This window comes from Serinus canaria, chromosome 3 (genome assembly GCF_022539315.1).
Source record: "Serinus canaria isolate serCan28SL12 chromosome 3, serCan2020, whole genome shotgun sequence".
Lineage (NCBI taxonomy): Eukaryota > Metazoa > Chordata > Aves > Passeriformes > Fringillidae > Serinus > Serinus canaria.
The window spans coordinates 18,084,693-18,104,444 of record NC_066316.1 but is presented as its reverse complement, the minus strand read 5'-3'; the positions used below and the strand labels follow the sequence as shown (position 1 = coordinate 18,104,444).

The 19,752-nt window shown below is 45.1% G+C and overlaps 1 protein-coding gene across 1 annotated transcript in view; it reads right to left on the bottom strand.

The window, feature by feature from the left end:
• Positions 1-615: 615 nt before the first annotated feature.
• Positions 616-19,752, bottom strand: part of AIDA (axin interactor, dorsalization associated) — a 47,956-nt gene continuing 28,819 nt past the window's right edge. The window contains exons 9-10 of the mRNA XM_009097028.3: positions 4,110-4,227; positions 616-3,230 (exon numbers count right to left, since the gene is read on the bottom strand). Of these exons, the coding sequence (XP_009095276.1) occupies positions 3,134-3,230; positions 4,110-4,227 (215 nt within the window). The 3' untranslated portion in view covers positions 616-3,133. The remainder of the gene's footprint in view (positions 3,231-4,109; positions 4,228-19,752) is intronic.

Genomic DNA, 19,752 nt, shown 5'->3' with positions numbered 1-19,752 from the left:
CAGAAAGGATATTGGTTCAGTAATGTGACAGAGAATGCTACAGTTTTGAGAACAAGAATTGAATCAAGGCCTAATTAATGCTGCTGCAGGGTAATGACCATGTTACCTTCATGCTGATCTACTCTAACACAATATGGATTTGCTTCGTCTAATGAGGGCCATGGGGGATACAGCTTCCAGAGTTGGAAACCTTAATGAGGTTGTGGAGTTGACCTGTGTTACTACAGTGCCCCTCCACTAGAGAAACTTAGAATGTCCCTAATTGCTTTCTGCTTTCAAGAGCACCTCGCAGCATGAAGTGAAGTTTGAAAACCGAGTTTTCATCTTCCTCAGGGTTAAGAGCAATTCAACTTCTTTAAAAGGAAGGCTGGATTTGGAGAACCTTTTTTACTTCCATCAAAAAAAAAAAAAGTAGCTTTCTGTAAAGGAGAGTTGGGAGTATGTAAACCATGTTAACACCTACTGCAGCTACCACCACTGAACAACTTTCAAAACACACCCTACACTGGCAGGTCAAGTGTTTGTGCAAGCATTTGGAATAGCAGGCTTTTGACTGTCTCAGTGAATAAGGCTTCTCACAAGCCTGAGGGAGGAAAAAAGGAAGACAATGCAGAATAATAAAAAACCCTACTGGGAGGCCATTACAGCTTTACTGCCAGAGTACAAGCAGCCAATAAAGTTGCCATCTAGGTGTTACATTCTTAAAGTACAAGTATAAAGCTTTTAGATTTCAGGTGAAAGACAAGCTGGAACATCAATGAAGCATAAAACAATCCCCAAGCCTGTGGTGTGTGCAGCAGCAGTCCTGGCACTGAGACAGTTTGCAGAAAAAAGGCAAGGGATAGAAGCAACTTTAAAAATGGTATTTCACACTCAAGAGACATTAATTCACAAACAGTTAAATACAAAGCTCTACTTGTGTATTTAACAAAAATATTTCAAAGTTGACATTTCATATAACTGGCATTAATACAGACATCTACAAGGTGGGGAAGGGTCCAAGTAAGCAGCAGAAATTATGGGTTTGTACTTCAAGGGACAGTATTTCAGTTTGCAGATGGCTGATGCTACACAAATTGATGAACATCCATGATTAAAAGTCAAGTTCTCCAAGTCCAGAATCTTTCCTTCCCCATACAAACCTTTGTGACACTCACTGTCTCCCCCCTTGCCCATCCCAGCTAACAGTAACAAAAGTTGGATGGAATCTCCCTCTGGATGCACGAGCATTCACCTTGGACACACACAGAACTGCAGTGCTTACCCTGGATGGCAGCTGCACTGAACTCCAGAACCAGCCCTTCCACCTTTCAGGAACACTCAGATCCTGCAATTCTTTGGTCAGAACAAGTCCTGAGCCAGCCAGGGACCACTGACAGGTAAAATGGGCCAAGCTCAGATTACTTGCAACCACAGACTAACGCTTTGCTTTGTCCTTTTGCAAAGTTCAGAGGATGACTGGTATTTGGTTTTGAGCAGTGTAGGTATTCTCCTTTAGTCTGGTGTCCAGAATGCTGCATTCAGAGGAGTTTCCATAACTCACAGGGATATCTTGATGATCACCCATCAGCTTTAAAACCAGTGGGATATTGTAAAGATCCATAAACAGGACAATTCAACTGCCCTTTTTCCCCTCCAACCAGCAGTGGAATTTGGGAAAGTGTTGCTGACTTTTGTTGTAACACCTAAATAACGTCATTCCTAGTTATACCAGAGCAAAGAAAGGCAAGAAGATTAGGACATTCAAAACCAGCTTTTTATCCTAATCAATATGGTAAAGCCAGAAATGCCAAATAGCTGAGTAGACACAGACAAACAGGATGAGGAAAAGTAACATCCCTTCCCTTAACACATGATGGAACATCTTGGGGTGAGGTGACAGAAAAGAGGAATGATGATTCACCTGCATCCAGGCTGTTTAAAATAATTGACACTATTTTGGGAGCTGGGTCTGTAGTTAGCATAGCAGAGTATTCAGGCACTAGTTGAATATGCAAGAAGTTTATCAAACAATAAAGTATCGTATTAAATATCCACACAAATATATGAAAGATTTGATTGGGTTCTACTCTTTCCCTTTTTCAGGTCAAAAGGTGAATGCAAATGTGTCATAATAAGCCAATGTCCTGCAGCTTATTATGCACCAAATAAAAAATACAGAAAATTAATGATAATCCTACCTACTTACATAAAAAGGCAATTTTTTTAGTAAGTTTCCAGACTTGCACAAAATATGCAGAAAACTGCATACAATCAGTTTCCATAAGAACAGCAGTTTCATGTAGAAGGTGGGTCAGCCTGCTAGCCAGACCTACTTTATATAAAGCTCTGGAAAACTGAAACTTCAGCACTGAAGCCTGCTGTCATTGAAATGGCAAAATGCTCACTGCAACCAGGAGAAAGCCCTGGAGAAGGCCTCTTTATCCCCCATCTGCCTTTGCAACCACTCTGTGACAAGATAGAGAAAAGAATAGCTCTATTAGGGAGTAAGAGTGACTGAAAAGATTGTAACAGGTATTCAAAACTCAGGCAAGGCTGTTCAATCATAGTTCAGTGTTCTCATCTGCACTTGTCCTCCTTCTGACCTGACCACAGGGACTTGTGACCACTCATCTGACTGCATCCTCTGCTCTCTCACTTCAAAGCACTTGCAGTACCTCAATCTCCTTCCCAGCCCACCTCGTCCTTCTCCCAGTCTTCTGTCACCCTACCCACTCCAGAGGACTCTGAAATGCAGATGAGAGGAACTACAACAGCACAGCAGTGTAAACAGTTAGTAGGCCTGCCACATCTTTATTACTGCAGGTTTGACAAAGGGGCACTCTTCATCCTCAGGGGGAGCTTGAGGCAAAAGGAGAACACTTAAAGATAAAAAGTGATGAACAGCAAACTTAGGAAAAGCAGTCAACCTATATCATGGCTCTTGGAAAAACCTGTAGCTGGAAGTTACTGAAAAAATCTTGCACTTGCATGGTGGGCTTGTCTCTGCCCCTGAAGTAGTGCTGTGCAGTGGGTGATGGTCTCGTGTGACCTACTGGCATGAACAGAGTCATCTTCCCACCCCTTGGAGCCTAAAGCTACTACACAGTTACTAGGACTTATGGTTCAGTTCACAGAGGTCTCAAAACTGGGGTCATTCCTTGTGCAATGTTTGATGGAGGTGAAGGTAAAGTGGTTTCTTGGTCAACAGTTGCAATTTCTTCCTTTTAAAGTCAGTGGGTTTTTTGTACCTGTAACCATAAGAAAGTGCATTAATCCAAGTGCTAATGGCTGTGCAGAAAGATGACAGCAAACTAGAAAGCTCATCCTGTACAGATCTTGTTACCCTCACCCTTTAAATACATCTGACAAGGCTTGCTGTAAGCAACAGTCATCAGTAGGTTTACAGGAAGAAACAGTATTTTCTCTGGATGATTATTTTTACAGAAGAAAGATTTCAATATCTAAGTGAATGTAGTATTTTTGTAAGGAGATTCCAAACATAATACTCTGGATGGTAGGAGAGACCCAGTGTCAGTAACTCAGTACTTCAGAAGTACTCCAAGTAGCACAGACTAAGCACTTTTCCAAGAATTGCAAGATTCACCTTCTTCTTGAATATAAAAACCAAACCCCAATCCTCAAACCCCTCCCTCACACCTTCAGCCACTCAGCAAGGAGAGGATGCACACCATAACCACTCAATACTGCTTTGAAATGTTGACAAAGTTAATTGCAAATTGGTATCTCATGCCTCAAATCAGATTTCCTTTGTAGAAGTTCTGTACAAAAAGACTGAGTTGATTATTTTTTTAAATATAGCCGATCTGACAGTCAGGCTAAGCTCCAAATTAAAATGTCCCCTACAGACTTCATTAAATTAATACAAAATTAAATTACAAACACCAGTATTTTATTTGGAAACTGATCTAGTTTCTGAGAAGAGTCTCTAACCATCTTACTTGCCTAAAAGCATTTTATCTTCCCCTCTTCACTGAAAATAAAATATTCCTTATGAAAGCAAATCTAATGAGTCTAAGAAACCTTCCTTAATACAACAAGCCACACATTGTAATTGAAGGCTGGTTCATTTCCTCTGTCATTGTCATCCATTATTGTGAGTCACTTACAGTTCTATAACAATTGCCCCAGGTTTAATTTCATCCATCTCCATGAAAGCAAAGCACTTGGTGCTAGTAAACCTTTTCTTAGGCTTGTAGTGTTTGAATTCAAAGAAAATAGCTGCACCTGGAGGGAAAATTAATAGAAAAGTTAGAAATTATGGCTAAGAGTTATCTGAAAAATTATCTGCCATTAAGTTGCTTGACTTAAATTGAAGGGAATTATCTCCCATACTTCTGTTATTTTCTCAAAAGCTACACCGTCTTCTTACAATGCTCACAACACTCCACAATTCAAACTCTTCACTCCATTGCTCACACCCAGGTACCAATGACTAAGCAGGTGATAAAGCAGCTCAATACCTGTGTAGCAGAGCAGACTGCTCTGTTTTTATGTCTTTTCCTTTCTCTCTTGCCTGCAAGCCATCCCAATGACCAATTTGAAAGGGACGGGATGCAAAGGTCTATTTTTATCCTTGTCTGGATCTTGAGCCCTACAGCAGCAGCCCAGGAGCAGCCCAGTGTCTGTGCTCCCAAAGCTCCTGGGCCCTGTTTCAGGACTCTGGTACTGTTGGAATGTTGGGGGACACAAGACAGATGACGGACTTTGGACCTGGTTAACATAGGAGATTTGATAACAGGATGCCTTGGCAAAAGCAGACCTAGACTGCAAGAAAATTAAATCAAACTGGTTTACTGGAAAAAGAAAATCCCATTAAGCTTTGAAAGCAAGAGATGTTGTTATATGCATACGTTTGTGTATGTGATTTTAACCTAATCATTGTAGTATACACTACTAGTCTCCCTAAAATAGTATATAAGTGCCTGTATCCCACAATGAAATCAGATTATGACCACTGAGTCCATCTCCCTGTCTCTCTCCATCGCCGACAACTGGTACCTCCGTGTGGGGGAACGAACCACCCTGACTGGCGGCATTCAGCGAGCCCCCGAAACTAATCATGATGGTGACAATCAGAGCCCAGGATGCATCTGGGCCCAGAATCGCCTGTCTGCTGCAACTGACAGGTGAGCCAGGGGAACTAAAAAAGGAACTAAAAATGGGAAAGGAAATGTCCAAAGAAAGAGACATCTATGAAACCATGCTCGCCCTTCTGGACAAGCATAACACCCCCATCCTAAAGAAGGACCTCAAGTCACTTTTACTCTCGTCCTGGAGAATACTTTTTAGGATGTTGAAAAAGTGAGAGTGGCCAGATGCTGCCGGCCCCCTACCCCGCTGTCACTCCTCACTCTTACTCTCCCTGCCCTCTTGAAACTGGCACCTCTCGTACTGAAGAGCGGCCATAGCCATCAACCCTGCCCAGACAAAGGAGGGGAATGCATCCATCCTGGTTGTTGCCAGTTTATATCACTGACCCCAGCTCTAGCAGTGAGGAAGAGGGGGAGCCTTTCTATCCAGGACCTATAGATTCAGATTATGAGACTGATCCATTCCCTCCTGACTTTCGTGAAAAATTAATGCAACTAAAGAAAGAAGTCCTTAAGGAGGGAGGGAGACCCCGAAACTTGCGGGAAATCTCAGCATTTGAAAAATGACTGTTTTGAAAAGGGGGAGGCCGGATCCAAAACTCCTGGTATTTTCCCTTGATGCTATAATCAATGTCGGCCCAAGTATGATTTTGAAGGTCATCCGATATTGGGAAACCAGAGCCAAAGCATGGAGCGGCACCATGTTGTTATAGATAGATAATGAGATGACTGGCTCTCACAATTAAGGGATAACTATTTTATGAATATTAGGAAAAGCTTAAGTGATGTATAGTTATTGTGGTTTAGATGTCCACTGTTTTCCCCATAGTTCCCTTTTACCTCTTGTATTGTTGCCATCAGACAGCCAGGGTGGTCTAGGAAAGGTAAAATAAAGGTGTGCACATGTGTCCCTTGCATTGGGCAGTTGAGAATTGAGAGGAATAGCGGATTTGTCTTTACAAACAAGCTGTGTGTCTGACTGAGTTTTATCTGGTAGATAAAACTAGCTCTGGAAGATAAAAGAAACAATGGGAAGGATTCCACTGATTGATGAATGGAAAAAGATATTTGCTTTTACAAATGAACTTTAGATTTGCTGATAAACAAAATTACACATTAAGAGACGAAAGAAACAATGGGGAAGAAAAACCCCCAAATTCCATAAGAATTAAAAATTAAAAGGGAGGGTTATACATTAGAGGAAAATCTTTGGTATCAGGTGTATCAGGAAGTCTGTACCTCTCAAGAACCTCAGCTAATGTGAAAAGAGAGAAGGGAAATGTGGCCAGAAAATTAGGACAAAAAGGAGGCTGCGTCCTCCATAAATTTGAGAGATCCGAGGGGAATGCCTTATGGCCTCTCCCTTTATTTGAATAAAGCCAGAAAGGACTCCTCTGTCTCCTTTTTGGACATAAACCTCCGGGGTTTGTGCATTAATCTTCCTAACAGAATGGAAAAGCTTGTTGCTTAGGGGGTACAGCATGGAAACATCTGACCTCCAATCAAGCTACATGAAAGCAGTTTCCACAGAAAATGGCAAAGAAGAGCTGACTGACAGACTTTGGGAGGGGCCAGGGTTGGCTTATGCAACCCCTAGGGGTACAAAAGACTGAGCATCCATCTAGAAGACTAACTGGCCACGTGGTATGCACGAGGGGCTGTTCTCACCACTGCAGCTTTTTCCTTTTGTAGTATTGTTGTATTTTTGGTAAAGTTTAATAAACCTCTTTTAATTTTCAAAGTGAGCAGCTATCTCTCACAATGCAAAGACACAGATGCCCCAGCCGCTGCCTCAGAGTGGACTGCTGCAAGCCTCAACCCAGTCTCCCGAAGCAGCCCTGGCCAGACCATTGTGGCTGTTATGAACAAAAAAAGGGTTACCCGTTTTTTTCCAAAGGCTGTAGAATTACAAGATCAACCAGTTCTGGCAGAGAGGAGTGCTTTTGTTAGCTGCTTGTTATAATCACCTGTTAAGTATTGGGTCGTTAGCCATCTGTTGTTAAGAATTCACTCTATTGTATCAGCATCATCCTGCTTGTGGCCAGCTGGGAGGATGGCATCCTCCACCCGCCCCAGACTGTGGAGAGGAGGGGACCAGGAGTTGATATGCAAATAAATTTAGAGCCAAGATGCAACGGGGAGAGCCCCCACCGAACGACAGCTAATGAACCCCTAAACTGGTGAGCCAATACAGAATTTAGAGATCAAAGTGGTCTCTGGACATCAGGGGTGAGGTCAGAAGCCAGCAGATATGCTGAAAACCTTAGTTGTCCCTCGCCCTAAATAAAGATCTCAGCTGTGGCTAGTACCCTAGATGGAAAACTCAAAATTCGGTGTAGTATATGATAGAGATAATTCATGCTTTGTGTAAAAATTATAAAGATCCAACCATGCCTCTGACCCCCATGGCCAGAAGCAGGACTTTCCTTTCTATTCAAAAGATTTCCCAGACTTGCCCAGATAAAATCATGACTATTAACAAATGACTGAGTCCTTCCTGGGCAATCATCGGCCATTTCCAAGGAATGTCCAAAACATTCACAGAACGCACATGGAAGAGATTACATCGAGGAACGGGGGATGTCTTGGCTACAACTGAAAAGAGGACTATCTTGAGGAGCCCTGACAGCCATCATAACCTATGGACTGACTTTTGTACAGGACTGAATCTGTATAGTCCCTGGGACTGAATCTGTATAGTCCCCGTTATACATATGTAGGGACTTACAAAAATTTTAGGCCCTTTCTGCTCCAGGCAGAATAAACTGTATAAAAACTGGCTACCAGGAGCAGTTTGTGTGACATTCTGAGGAGACGCTGACACTGCGTCGGTTCAACCCAAGTTCACGCAGCGTCGAAGTCTGGGGTTGACGCTGTCTTGGCTGTGGCGGTTTTATAGCATTCTATTTTTTGGTTGTCAAGCTAATAAATTTATAAAATTTTTTTATAAATTCGGCTGCCGATTTGATAATTTATAACAATTGGTGATGGCCCAATGTGATCTGATACTGGGGTCCGGGAACCCCTTTTCCCGCCCGGGGGGCGCCCCGCTGGTTTTTAGCGGCCTGGACGGGAACTGGATTTTGGAACCAATCAGATCAACAAAAAGCCACAGACCAGAGCCATGGATGATGATTGGAGCCGCGTGCTAACAGAGCCACAGCCAAGGGAGATAAGGGCCCATTCTCGGTTCGGAAAGATCTAGAGAGATCTCTGAGATCCGAGGTTTTTTTCATCCGTAAAAATCAACGTGCATGAAGAATTCCACGCAAGAAAAGAATTGTAAGTATTGCATGGTTGGGTGGAGCGTGATCGCACACATGTGTGAGATGTGACATTGTCACGGAGCGAATGCGGACCCCACGACTGCTATCCTGCGAGGGAAGTGGCCAGTCAAGGGGGAAGCGAGAGGTTCTGGTTCAAAACACACAAGACCGGGGGCTCGGGAAGAGTCTAGGGGGAAAACTGGTCACGTTGGGATCAGAAGGGGAGAAACAACCCTGGAAAGGTCCAGGAATTCATACGCCTTCTGAAACCAGAAGAAACAGGTAAGAAAGACTACCTACAAGTTGACAGGACGGTCAACTGTCTGACTTGGTCAGGCTGGCGACTTTTCGCGAGCCGGAAAACCCGACGTTGGAGAAAGGATCAGGACTTGAGACTAAAGTCCTGGGAAAATGACAGAAGGTAAGGAAAATCATAACCTTCCTTGAGAAAATGGGATTGGGAAAAAGCAAGGAACAAAAGAAAACCCAGGAGAAAATCCCTCAGGTCCCCGGGAGAGTGTTACCAGAAATACCCCGAGACAGTCCTCTGGGGTGGATGCTGGAACATTGAGATGAGAATCCACAGAGGTGGGGAAAATCCAAGGAAAAGATGATTCATTTTCGTATGGAGAAATGGAGAGGGAAGGACGTCGGACAGTACGTGGTTTGGCCGATATTTGGCACGTTTGAAAACTGGACCTGGGAGTCTTTGACCACGTGAACGGTCGCAGTCCATGGGACCCGGAGGAAATCGACTATGCAGACATGTGGAGGCATGCTCGCCCGAGTCTGTACCCAGTGAGAGCCTGCCAGTGTGCGGCAAAAGCAGGGAGGGAGTGGGAACCATTGGAAAATTTTCCACCACCTTACCTTGTGGCTCCACAGCAGCCAGGTCCTGCACTGGCACAAGCGGTGCCAGGGATGCCTCCCAAGGTGGGGGTGCTGCAAGTTCAGGCGACTGCATCACCGCCGCCACCAGAAAAAAGCAGTGGCATCCGCTCCCCCACATGGCCACGTGGCTGCAGAGTAGCTGCAGCCAGAAGTATCCCCGAAGGTCGAGGAGAAGGGGGCGGGTGTCCCCAGGGACAAATCTCCCCCGGCACCCCAAACTAAGAGAAGAACGAGGAGGTCGAACATCAGAGAAAGTGGAGATGAGGAGGAAAAACTCAGTATCTATCCCTTACGGGAGGTACCGACAGCCCCGGGTTTGATTGGATATGTCCACATCTCGATTGACACCAGTGATGTAAGGGCGTTCAAAAAGGAGATAGGAAAGCTGATGGATGACTCGCTTGGAGCAGCGGAGAGGTTGGATGAAGTTTTGGGAACAAGCATTTACACTTATGAGGATCTCCAAGTGATCCTCAGGTCGTTATTTAATAATAAGGAGAGAGACATGATCCGGTCAGCTGCGATCAGGGATTGGGAAAAGCGGAACCCGAACAGGGGGTCCGGGGAGGAGCAGTGGCCGAACCAAAAGCCGTCTTGGGAAACCTGGACAGAAGAGGGGAGGCAGAGGATGATAAATCTGAGAAATATGGTGATTCAAGGTATCAGGGAGGCGGTACCGAAAGGGCAGAACATGAGCAAGGTGCTCAGAGAATGTCAAAGGAAGGATGAAACACCTATGGAGTAGTTGGAAAGACTCTGAAAAGGTTTGAGGATGTATTCAGGGATGGACCCTGATTCCCTGATGGGGATGGTGTTGTTAAAGACACAGTTTGTAGCAAAATCTTGGGAGGATATTCGAAAGAAGTTGGAGAAAATAGATGGCTGGAAGGAACAAGGACTGCAGGAACTATTGCGGGAGGCTCAGAAAATTTACATTCGCCGGGACGAGGAAGAACAGAAAATACAAGCCAAAGTCCTGGTGGCAGCCATGAGAGAGGGGCTCAGAAACAGGAACGGGGAAAGGATGCGGCAAAAAAGGGGTCGACAAAGAAAACTGGTCTGTCTCTGGCTCAGGACAAAGGTTCGGGTGAGCAAAAGCAGGAGTTTGAATGCTATTACTGCAAACAAAAGGGGCACATTAAACAAAATTGCCCCAACAGAGCCAAAGATCAGGCCATGTTTCAAGAAGATTAGAGGTGTCAGGGGTTTTCAGTTTGGGTCCCAGAACATCTAGGGAGCACTTGATAAAATTAAAAGTGGGACCCTACAAAGAAGAACTACAGTTTATGGTGGATTCAGGAGCAGAGTGGACAACGGTGTTACAAATACCAAAGGGATGCTCTTTGAGCGATGATTCCATGATGGTAACTGGGGCAAAAGGAGACGCTTTTTGAGGTCCCAATCATAAAAAACATTGAAATAAGCACAGGAAACAGAAGACACATTGGTAATATTTTATTAGCCACGGGCGCAGACTTTAACTTGTTGGGGCAGGACATGATGGTTGCTCTGGGGGTTGGGCTAGCGGTGGAGAGAGCTCAGCTCAGACTGAGACTTTACAGCCTCACTGCCCCTGATGAGGAGAAAATAGACCCGAGGGTGTGGTATGTCCCGGGAGAAGCTGGGAGGTTGGACATAGAACTGATTCGGGTGGAAATTGAAAGGCCCAAAGTACCTATAGGGTCAAACAATACCCCCTTTCCATGGAAGGGAGGAGGGGCTTGAAACCAGTGATTGATGAATTAGTAAAGAAAACAACATTAGAACCTTGCATGTCACGACACAATACCCCGATTTTGGCAGTGAGAAAACCAGACGGCAGCTTTAGGCTGGTGCAAGATTTATGGGCTGTGAATCAGAGAACTAAGACTGTTTCCCACTGTGTCGAATCCTTACACTTTGTTAAACAATCTCTCCCCTGAAGATGCGTGGTACAGCGTGATTGATTTAAAGGATGCTTTCTGGACGTGATTGATTTAAAGGATGCTTTCTGCACGTGTCCTCTGGATGACGGCAGTTGCGACTATTTCGCATTCCAATGGGAAGATCCGGAGATGAATAAGAAGCAGCAGCTCAGGTGGACTTCGTTGCCTCAGGGCTTTGTGGATTCTCCGAACTTATTTGGACAGGCACTTGAGCAAGTTTTGAGTGAGTTTGTACCCACGGAAGGAACAAAGCTTCTACAGTACGTAGATGACTTGCTAGTTGCAGGAAAAGGGGAGGAGGAGGCAAAGACAAGCACAATTGGGCTTTTGAACTTTTTTGGAGAAAAGGGATTGAAAGTTTCAAAATCGAAACTGCAATTCACAGAACCGGAGGTCAGATATCTGGGACATTGGTTAACAAAGGGGAAAAAGAAATTGGATTCAGAAAGGGTGGCAGGGATTATTGCCTTACCACGCCTGCAGATGAAAAGAGAGGTCTGGCAGCTTTTGGGATTGTTGGGGTATTGTCGGCAGTGAATTGAAAGTTATAGTGACAAGGTGAAGTTTCTCTATGAGAAACTCACCACAGATAGGATCAAATGGATGCAAAAGGATGAGCAAGAGTTTAAGGGAGTCAAGGAGGCGCTCACGGCAGCGCCAGTGTTGAGCCTCCCTGATGTCAGGAAACCTTTTCCGTTGTTTGTAGACGCTAGCAACCACACAGCACATGGGGTGCTGACGCAAGACTGGGCAGGGATCAAGGAAGCCTGTAGGGTACTTGTCCCGGCTTTTGGACCCGATCAGCAGGGTGCCCATGTGTTTGCAGGCTATTGTAGCTGTGGCTTTGCTAGTGGAGGAAGTGAAAAAAGTGACTTTTGGAGCACCTCTGGTAGTATTTACTCCGCACAATGTGCCGGGCATACTACAACAGAAAGCGGACAAGTGGCTAACGGATGCAAGGCTGCTGAAGTATGGGCCCTTTTGATTCATTCACAGGATTGGAATTGAGAACAACGACTGCGCAGAACCCTGCGCAGTTTCTGTCTGGGGAGGCTGCAGAGAAATTAGTTCTTGACTGCGTAGAAACAGTCGAGCTGTAAACCAAGATCAGGGAGGATTTAGAAGAAGAAGAACTAGATGAAGGGGAAAAGTGGTTTGTGGACGGGTCAAGCAGAGTGGTTGAAGGGAAAAGAAAATCAGGATATACGGTTGTGGATGGGTTGACAGAGAAAGTAATAGAGGCAAGTCCCCTGAATGCAAGCTGGTCTGTACAAGCATGCAAATTGTATGCGGTTTTGAGAGCATTGAAAAGACTGAAAGGGAGAAAGGGAACAATTTTCACTGATTTGAAGTATGCCTTCGGGGTTGTTCATACATTTGGAAAAATTTGGGAAGAAAGGGGGCTGATCAATAAGAGGGGAAATGAACTAATGCATGGGGAATTGATCCGACAAATTCTGGAAGCACTGAGATGGCCAGAAGAAATTGCAGTGGTCCATGTGAAAGGGCATCAGACAGGAATTCAGTTTCGAACCAGAGGGAAGAATTTGGCGGATCAAGAGGCCACAACTGCGGCATTTATGGTGGTAAGTACCCCAGAGCTTGAAAGGGAAGAAAACCCTGAGGATTCCCCTCAGCCCTCCCCAAAGGAAATTGAATGTAATGAAAAGATTGGAAGTGAATTGAAAGAAAGTAAGTGGAGGCTACCTGATGGAAGGGAATTAGTTTCCAGAAGATTTACTAAGAGAATTTTGCGAAGATTGCACCAGAAAACGCCCTGGGGCGCACAGGCCCTGGCAGAACAATTTCTAAAATTTTTCGAGTGCAAGGGAATTTATGAATTGGCGAGACAGGAAGTACAAGGGTGTTTGATTTATCAAAAGATAAACAAATCAAGAGCCAGGAAGGCTGCCCTGGGGTGTCGCCCCATTGCATACCGGCCATTTGAAAGAATTCAAGTTGATTTTACTGAATTGCCAAAGGTGGGAAGGTTCAAATTTGTATTCGTAATTGTGGACAAATTGACTCATTGGGTAGAAGCCTTCCCCAGCTCTCGAGCAATGGCCCAGACGGTGGCCAGAAAATTACTGGAGGAGATTGTACTCCGATATGGGGTAGCGAATTACATTGATTCAGATCAGGGAACACATTTTACATCAAAAGTTATTAAGCAAATGGCTGATGCTTTGGGCATTCGGTGGGAGTACCACACTCTGTGGCACCCCCAGAGTTCAGGACAAGTGGAGAGAATGAATGAAACTTTGAAGGCACAGTTATCAAAATTGATTTTGGAGACAAAGATGTCCTGGTTGAAGTGTCTGCCCTTAGCTTTGCTTAATATCCGAACCATGCCTCATTCAGAAACGGGGCTCTCACAGTTTGAAATGCTACAGGGAATGCCATACAAGCATGGAATACCAGTGGGACACCCCAGATTTGAGGATGGTCAGATCCAACCATACCTCGTTGCGATCAACAGAAACTTACAAGAATTTCGAAAACAGGGAATAGTGACACAGAATGCTCCTCTGGGGTTCACTATTCACAAAATTCAACCTAGAGACAAAGTGTTTGTAAAAGTGTGGAAAGAGGCATCGCTCTCTCCTCACTGGGAAAGTCCTTTTCTTGTGCTCCTGACAACAGACACGGCCATTCATACAGCAGAGAAGGGCTGGACACACGCATCTAGAGTGAAGAGAGCCGAGCAGCAGGAGGAAGCACCTGACTGGAGAGTCACTTCTTCCCCCGGCTATTTAAAAATCCGACTCCAACATCCTCATAAATGACAAACAACGAGCAGATAAGTTGTATACTGTCAGATTGTGTATGCTATCCGTTTGTGCACTTCAAGTGTGAATATTGTCAAGGAGTTTTTGTGATCCATTGCAGAAGGGGACAGAGGCCGAAAAGACTGTGTACTCAGTGTTTAAAAGAAGAACTCGAGTTGACTGATCGTATCCAGACCTTAGCCACAAGTCTGAGCATCACTGAATTAGATTCTCAAGAGTATTGTATTTTTCAAAACGGGGTGTGTGGGAAGATTAGGTCCCAAGCAGAAATTCTGGATGTGGAGTGCCGAAAATCCATCAGGGTCCCTTGCAGTTCTGATGCAATCAGGGTGTCTCAGTGGAGCTTCTTTAAGAGGCGGTATGCGGCTAGGTCCGAGGGCATCTTCCCTGAGGAGTACTCCTGCTGCTGCAAAGATGGTCTTCCTGACCACTGGTGGCACCCCAGGGGGCGGAGGCAAAGGCAGAGGAGTACGCCTAGTGGGAATCCTGATTAGCCTGAGCCTAGTCATGTGCGGGATGCAGAGTCTGATCATTGAGATCCCCAGGAACAACGAAAGCTCCGTGGTTGAGTGTAGAAATTGCACTCAAGTAGTCCCAGTTGCCAGGGACGAGAGATTCTCGACATACCAAGCCCCAGAGGAATGCCTGAACGGAACTAGCAGGTACTGTTAGAAAAATAGTACTCGGGTGAAATTGTGTGAATTGGAAATCAGGATTTGGTGCACCAATCCTGAGGCAGGGTTAAAGAACGGGCAGTCAAACAATCACGAGTTCCAGAAGAAAAAACGTGATGCAGAACAAATGTCAATCCCCATTTGTGACCAGTGTAATCGAACTATGTGGGTCAGGGGAAAGACAGAATCAATCCTTATTGCATATCACCAGGTGAACCCTTTGTGCTATGATAATGCAAAGTTTGGGGATATGCACGATGAATGGGAAAATGTATTGGCTAACAAGGAATACAAAATTTGATAATAAAGTTACCGGGAAAAAGAACCCACTCATATTAAATCTGGCACGAGCAAAAGATGATTGGGTGTGCCTGCAATATGACAGGGTGATTTGTTTTGCAAACAACAAAGATAATGAGGATCCTGAAGGGAAAATGAAAGAAATTATTCAAGAAATGAGAAGAAAGGAGTCAGAATTGAGGAAGCAGAAGATTGAACAAGAAAGGTTGAAAACACTGAGTGAACAGTATGAGGCCTTGGAAAAACAATATTCTGATGGGGAATTACCTTCCCCGGACAAGAACTTATTCATTGATCTGAATTAAGAAACAGCAACAGAATTGGGTTTGTCGAACTGTTGTATTTGTGGGGGGCTGAAATCTGTGGAGAAATGGCCTTGGAAAGGGGAAGGTTTGGCTCCTGAGCAACTTCTGAAATGGGACAGTCCGAGGGTCTCAAAATACAGAGGCCTGAGGGGTGGGTTTTGGACCAAAGAGTTATTAGCTCAATTTGTGTCAGTTGGGAGGGGAGAGAATACACCAAAATGGTGGGATACACCCCCTGTGTGTCTACTTTGACGGTGAATTCTGATTCAAAAAGCAAGGCATGGCTCCCAGCCCCTCCTTTGGGGTATTGGAGCCTGAAAAATGATACAAATTGTGAGTGGGATGAAAGAATAGGGTTATGCTGGGTCCAAAGTCCAGGAGCCAACCCTTTCCAATCCTTAGAAAGTGTAAGAGAATTCTGGGGAGACCCAGGGAAAATAAACATTAAATTTAAATGGAAAGCACTGGATGGGATTTATTAAATCTGTGGAAAGAAGGCATACAGTGAATTACCCCCGGGGTGGAAAGGGTCTTGCACTCTAGCTATGATCAGGCCAGTTTTCTTCACTCTCCCGAGGACGAAAAGCAATCTGTTAGAGGCTCCCTTGCATGAGACCTTGAAAAGGGAGAGGAGGAGTCTGAAGAAGATGATACCGGTGATAAGCGGGAAGCAAGCCTGGGGGGAAGAGGAGTGGCCAGCGGCAAGAATAATCGATTATTATGGGCCTGCTATGTGGGTTCAGGATGGAAGCTATGGATATAGGACCCCAATCTACTTACTGAACAGGCTGATCAGATTGCAAGCAGTTATGGAAATTGTATCAAATCACACCTCAGAAGCCCTAGATTTACTAAGTCAGCAGCACACACAGGTGAGAGACTTCGTGTACCAGAATCAAATAGCATTAGACTATTTGTTGGCCGAAGAGGGAGGGGTGTGTAGAAAATTTAATGAATCAGAATGTTGCATTGCGATTGATGATTATGGGGAAACCATAAGAGGTTTGGCGACCGAAATTAAAAAGGTGGCCCATGTCCCCGTCCAAAAATGGAATTCAATTTTGCAGTCCTCCTGGTGGGACAAGTTATTCGATGGAGCATGGTGGAATAATGTAATATTCCTCATTCTCTATTCAATAGCTGGAATCCTATTCCTACCTTGTCTGACTTTTATCAGACTGATCCACTCAGTAGTCAGGGGAATGCAGATTGCAATAGCTCCCAGAGACTCAGAGGGAGCTTCCAGAGGTGATGCATCTAAGATCATGAGGCTCAGGGAGAGAAAGTATGCCAGTGATGCTGCAGAAGCATTGGCAAAGTTTGAAAGGCAAAACACTGAAGAAAGGGGTAGTATAGTGTATCAGGGCATCCCACAAAGGGAATACCGTATAGTGTAAGGGGTACTCCGCTTGTGAGGAACCCTCAATGGTGATGGGTAGAAATAGAAAATTAATAAAGTAGAAGCATGAATTAAATAAGTAAAATAAATGGGAAGGGATTGTAGTATATGATAGAGATAATTCATGCTTTGTAACTGTGTAAAAATTATAAGGATCCAACCATGCCTCTGACCCCCATGGCCAGAAGCAGAGCTTTCCTTTCTATTCAAAAGATTTCCCAGACTTGCCCAGATAAAATCATGACTATTAACAAATGAATGAGTCCTTCCTGGGCAATCATCGGCCATTTCCCAGGAATGTCCAGAACATTCACAGAACGCACATGGAAGAGATTACATCGAGGAACAGGGGATGTCTTGGCTACAGCTGAAAAGAGGACTATCTTGAGGAGCTCTGACAGCCATCATAACCTATGGACTGACTTTTGTACAGGACTGAATCTGTATAGTCCCCATTATACATATGTAGGGACTTACAAAAATTTTAGGTCATTTCTGCTCCAGGCAGAATAAACTGTATAAAAACTACCAGGAGCAGTTTGTGTGACATTCTGGGGAGATGCTGATACTACGTTGGTTCGATCCAAGTTCACCCAGCGTCAAAGTCTGGGGTTGATGCCGTCTTGGGTGTGGCGGTTTTAAAATATTCTATTTTTTGGTTGTCAAGCTAATAAATTTATAAAATTTTTTTATAAATTCAGCTGCCGATTTGATTATTTACAACATCGGCATCCAGGGATATACCTCTGCCTGCTCTCGTGAGGACAGACCCCCAGCTCTGCCCCTGATGGACAAAGCTGCATTCTCTTCCTCCTCCTCCAAGTCACTCCAGGGAGCTGCAACAGAGTATCCACGGACCCGTCGGGCCTCCCAGCCTTGAGCTGATCACTTTTAATAAAGGCATCAAAAAGGAGAAAGGTCTCCTGCCCTGTTTATTTCAGTGGCTGACATAAGACCCAGCCACACCAGGCAGCACAGGACTGGACATATCAACCAATACCACAATAACGTTAATTCATTCATCTGTTCATTTCATTCCCACAGGAGTTTTCAGACTACCTGGACAGCATATGCATACTTTGTTTGTTCTCCCTGGAGCTATTGACTGACTCATGACATGGACACCACCCCCCAGCCACCCTGTGTAGTCCCGGCAGGGAGCCATATAGCTCAACTCATATTTTCCCAGCAGCACCCCTATCTGCACCCCCATAACTAAGGGGAGGCCGGGTTGATTCCACAGGGGTCCCACAGATTTTATGGACATAATGTATTACATGTGAGCATCCAACATGCCAATGCAAAGTGACTCTCAACGCAGAGACACTCCTAACAGGACTCATTGATACAGGAGCAGATGTGAATGTTATCTCAAAAAGCAAAAGGCTCGCTAATAACTGCCTCAGGTACTCCTGAGCATGGGTGGAAGAAGCAAAAGCCTGCAAAGCCAACACTGGGTGCAAATAACAGGGCCTGATAGACGATCACCACAGTTAAACTTTTTGTGACGTCTGTCCCCCTGGTTTTATGGGAGAGGGATGTGTTAATATAGTTGGGAAATTTTATGCATTCAGATTTTGTACAGGACTCATTGGGGACACTTGACACCCCCACAATGGTCCCTGGCTGAAGTGCCCCAGGCACTTTCAAGCACTGGAAGGAGCAGCCCAGTCCCCTGTCAAAAGCCACAGTTCATACATATCTAAAGCCCTGAGGAACACCCAGCCCTGGTCAAATTTCCAGTTATTTGCCTTTTTTTTAAACAATGTATTTTGTTGAGAATTTTTTGGTACAGCTATTTAGTACTATATAACTAAATCTTATTTTGTTTTGGCCTTGTTTATATCCCACTACTATTATTAAGTCAAACTTAAATCTATCCTACAAGCAATCTTTAAAAGCTGCTGCAGGGGGTGCGGCCTCGTCTGGCACCAGCCAGTCTTGAGATTTACCTTCTAACTTGTGAATTGTGATTTTTAATATAATTGTTACTAGAAAAATTCAAAGGTGTTGGTATAGAGGTGGTGTCTTTTTACCTATTATTAATATAACAAAACTGCATAGTTCACGGAGGGTAATTAGATAAGTAATAAATTCAAGATTCTTTAGCTTACATTCAAGACAAACCTTGAACTTTATCTGCAGTCAATATTTGAGACTTAACTATAATTAATATATAAAAACACTGTCAGCCTTACTAAGTGCTTGCTTTTTACTTCATACTTCTAACAAGGTAATTTTATTGTAAAGATTTTTGTTTTGAATTTAAAAAGCTGCCAATTTTTTAAAAGGTTGCCAAGTTCACAAGTTAAACCAATTGCTGCCAAGTTGGAGTTCTATTTATTGTTAATAATTTCATGTTGTAATATTCTGTTAACAGTTTCCTTTTAATCACCTGTTCTTAACAGAGCCCTGAGCCATCCCGCTGCTGCCGGGCGGCCCGGGAGAGGTGGGGCCCCACGCCCACCTTTCGGCGCGGGCCCGCCCGTGCCGGGGGTGACCCAGGAGCGGTGGGACGCCCCTTCCCTCAGCGCGGGTCCCGGCGGGGCTGGGGGAGCCCCACGGGTGGTGCCCCTGGAGTGTGGACCCGCCCCGGGGACAGGCAGGGCGACCACCCCCGCCTCAAGCACGGGTCCCGGCAGGGCCGGGAGGAGCCCCGCGGGTGCCCGCGGGGTCCGGCCCCCCTGGGAACGGCGGGCCCCCCCGACCGCAGCGCGGGTCCCGGCCGAGCCGGGGAGGGGCGGGGGAGCCGCGGGGGTGGCACCGCTGGTCCCAGGGGCGGGGACCGGCCGGAGTCGCCGTTTCCCGCAGGGGCAGCTGCTGGGCGTCGCCCGGCTGTTTCCTGGGAGATGGCACCCCGACGGCGAAAGGACGAGATTGACATGCAAATGACATCGTGTACAGCATGCCACGGGAGGGACCCCCTCACCAAACCTAGACAAAAACCCCTAAAACAAGGAGCCAATACAAAATTAAGAGATCAAAGTGATGTCTGGAGGTGAAGAACAGAGTCCCGAGCTGGCAGAGACGCTGAGACCCTTTTTTGCCCCTGACCATAACCGCAACGATGTTGGCTAGAGCCAGGACCCTTAAGTTCAAACCAAAAAATA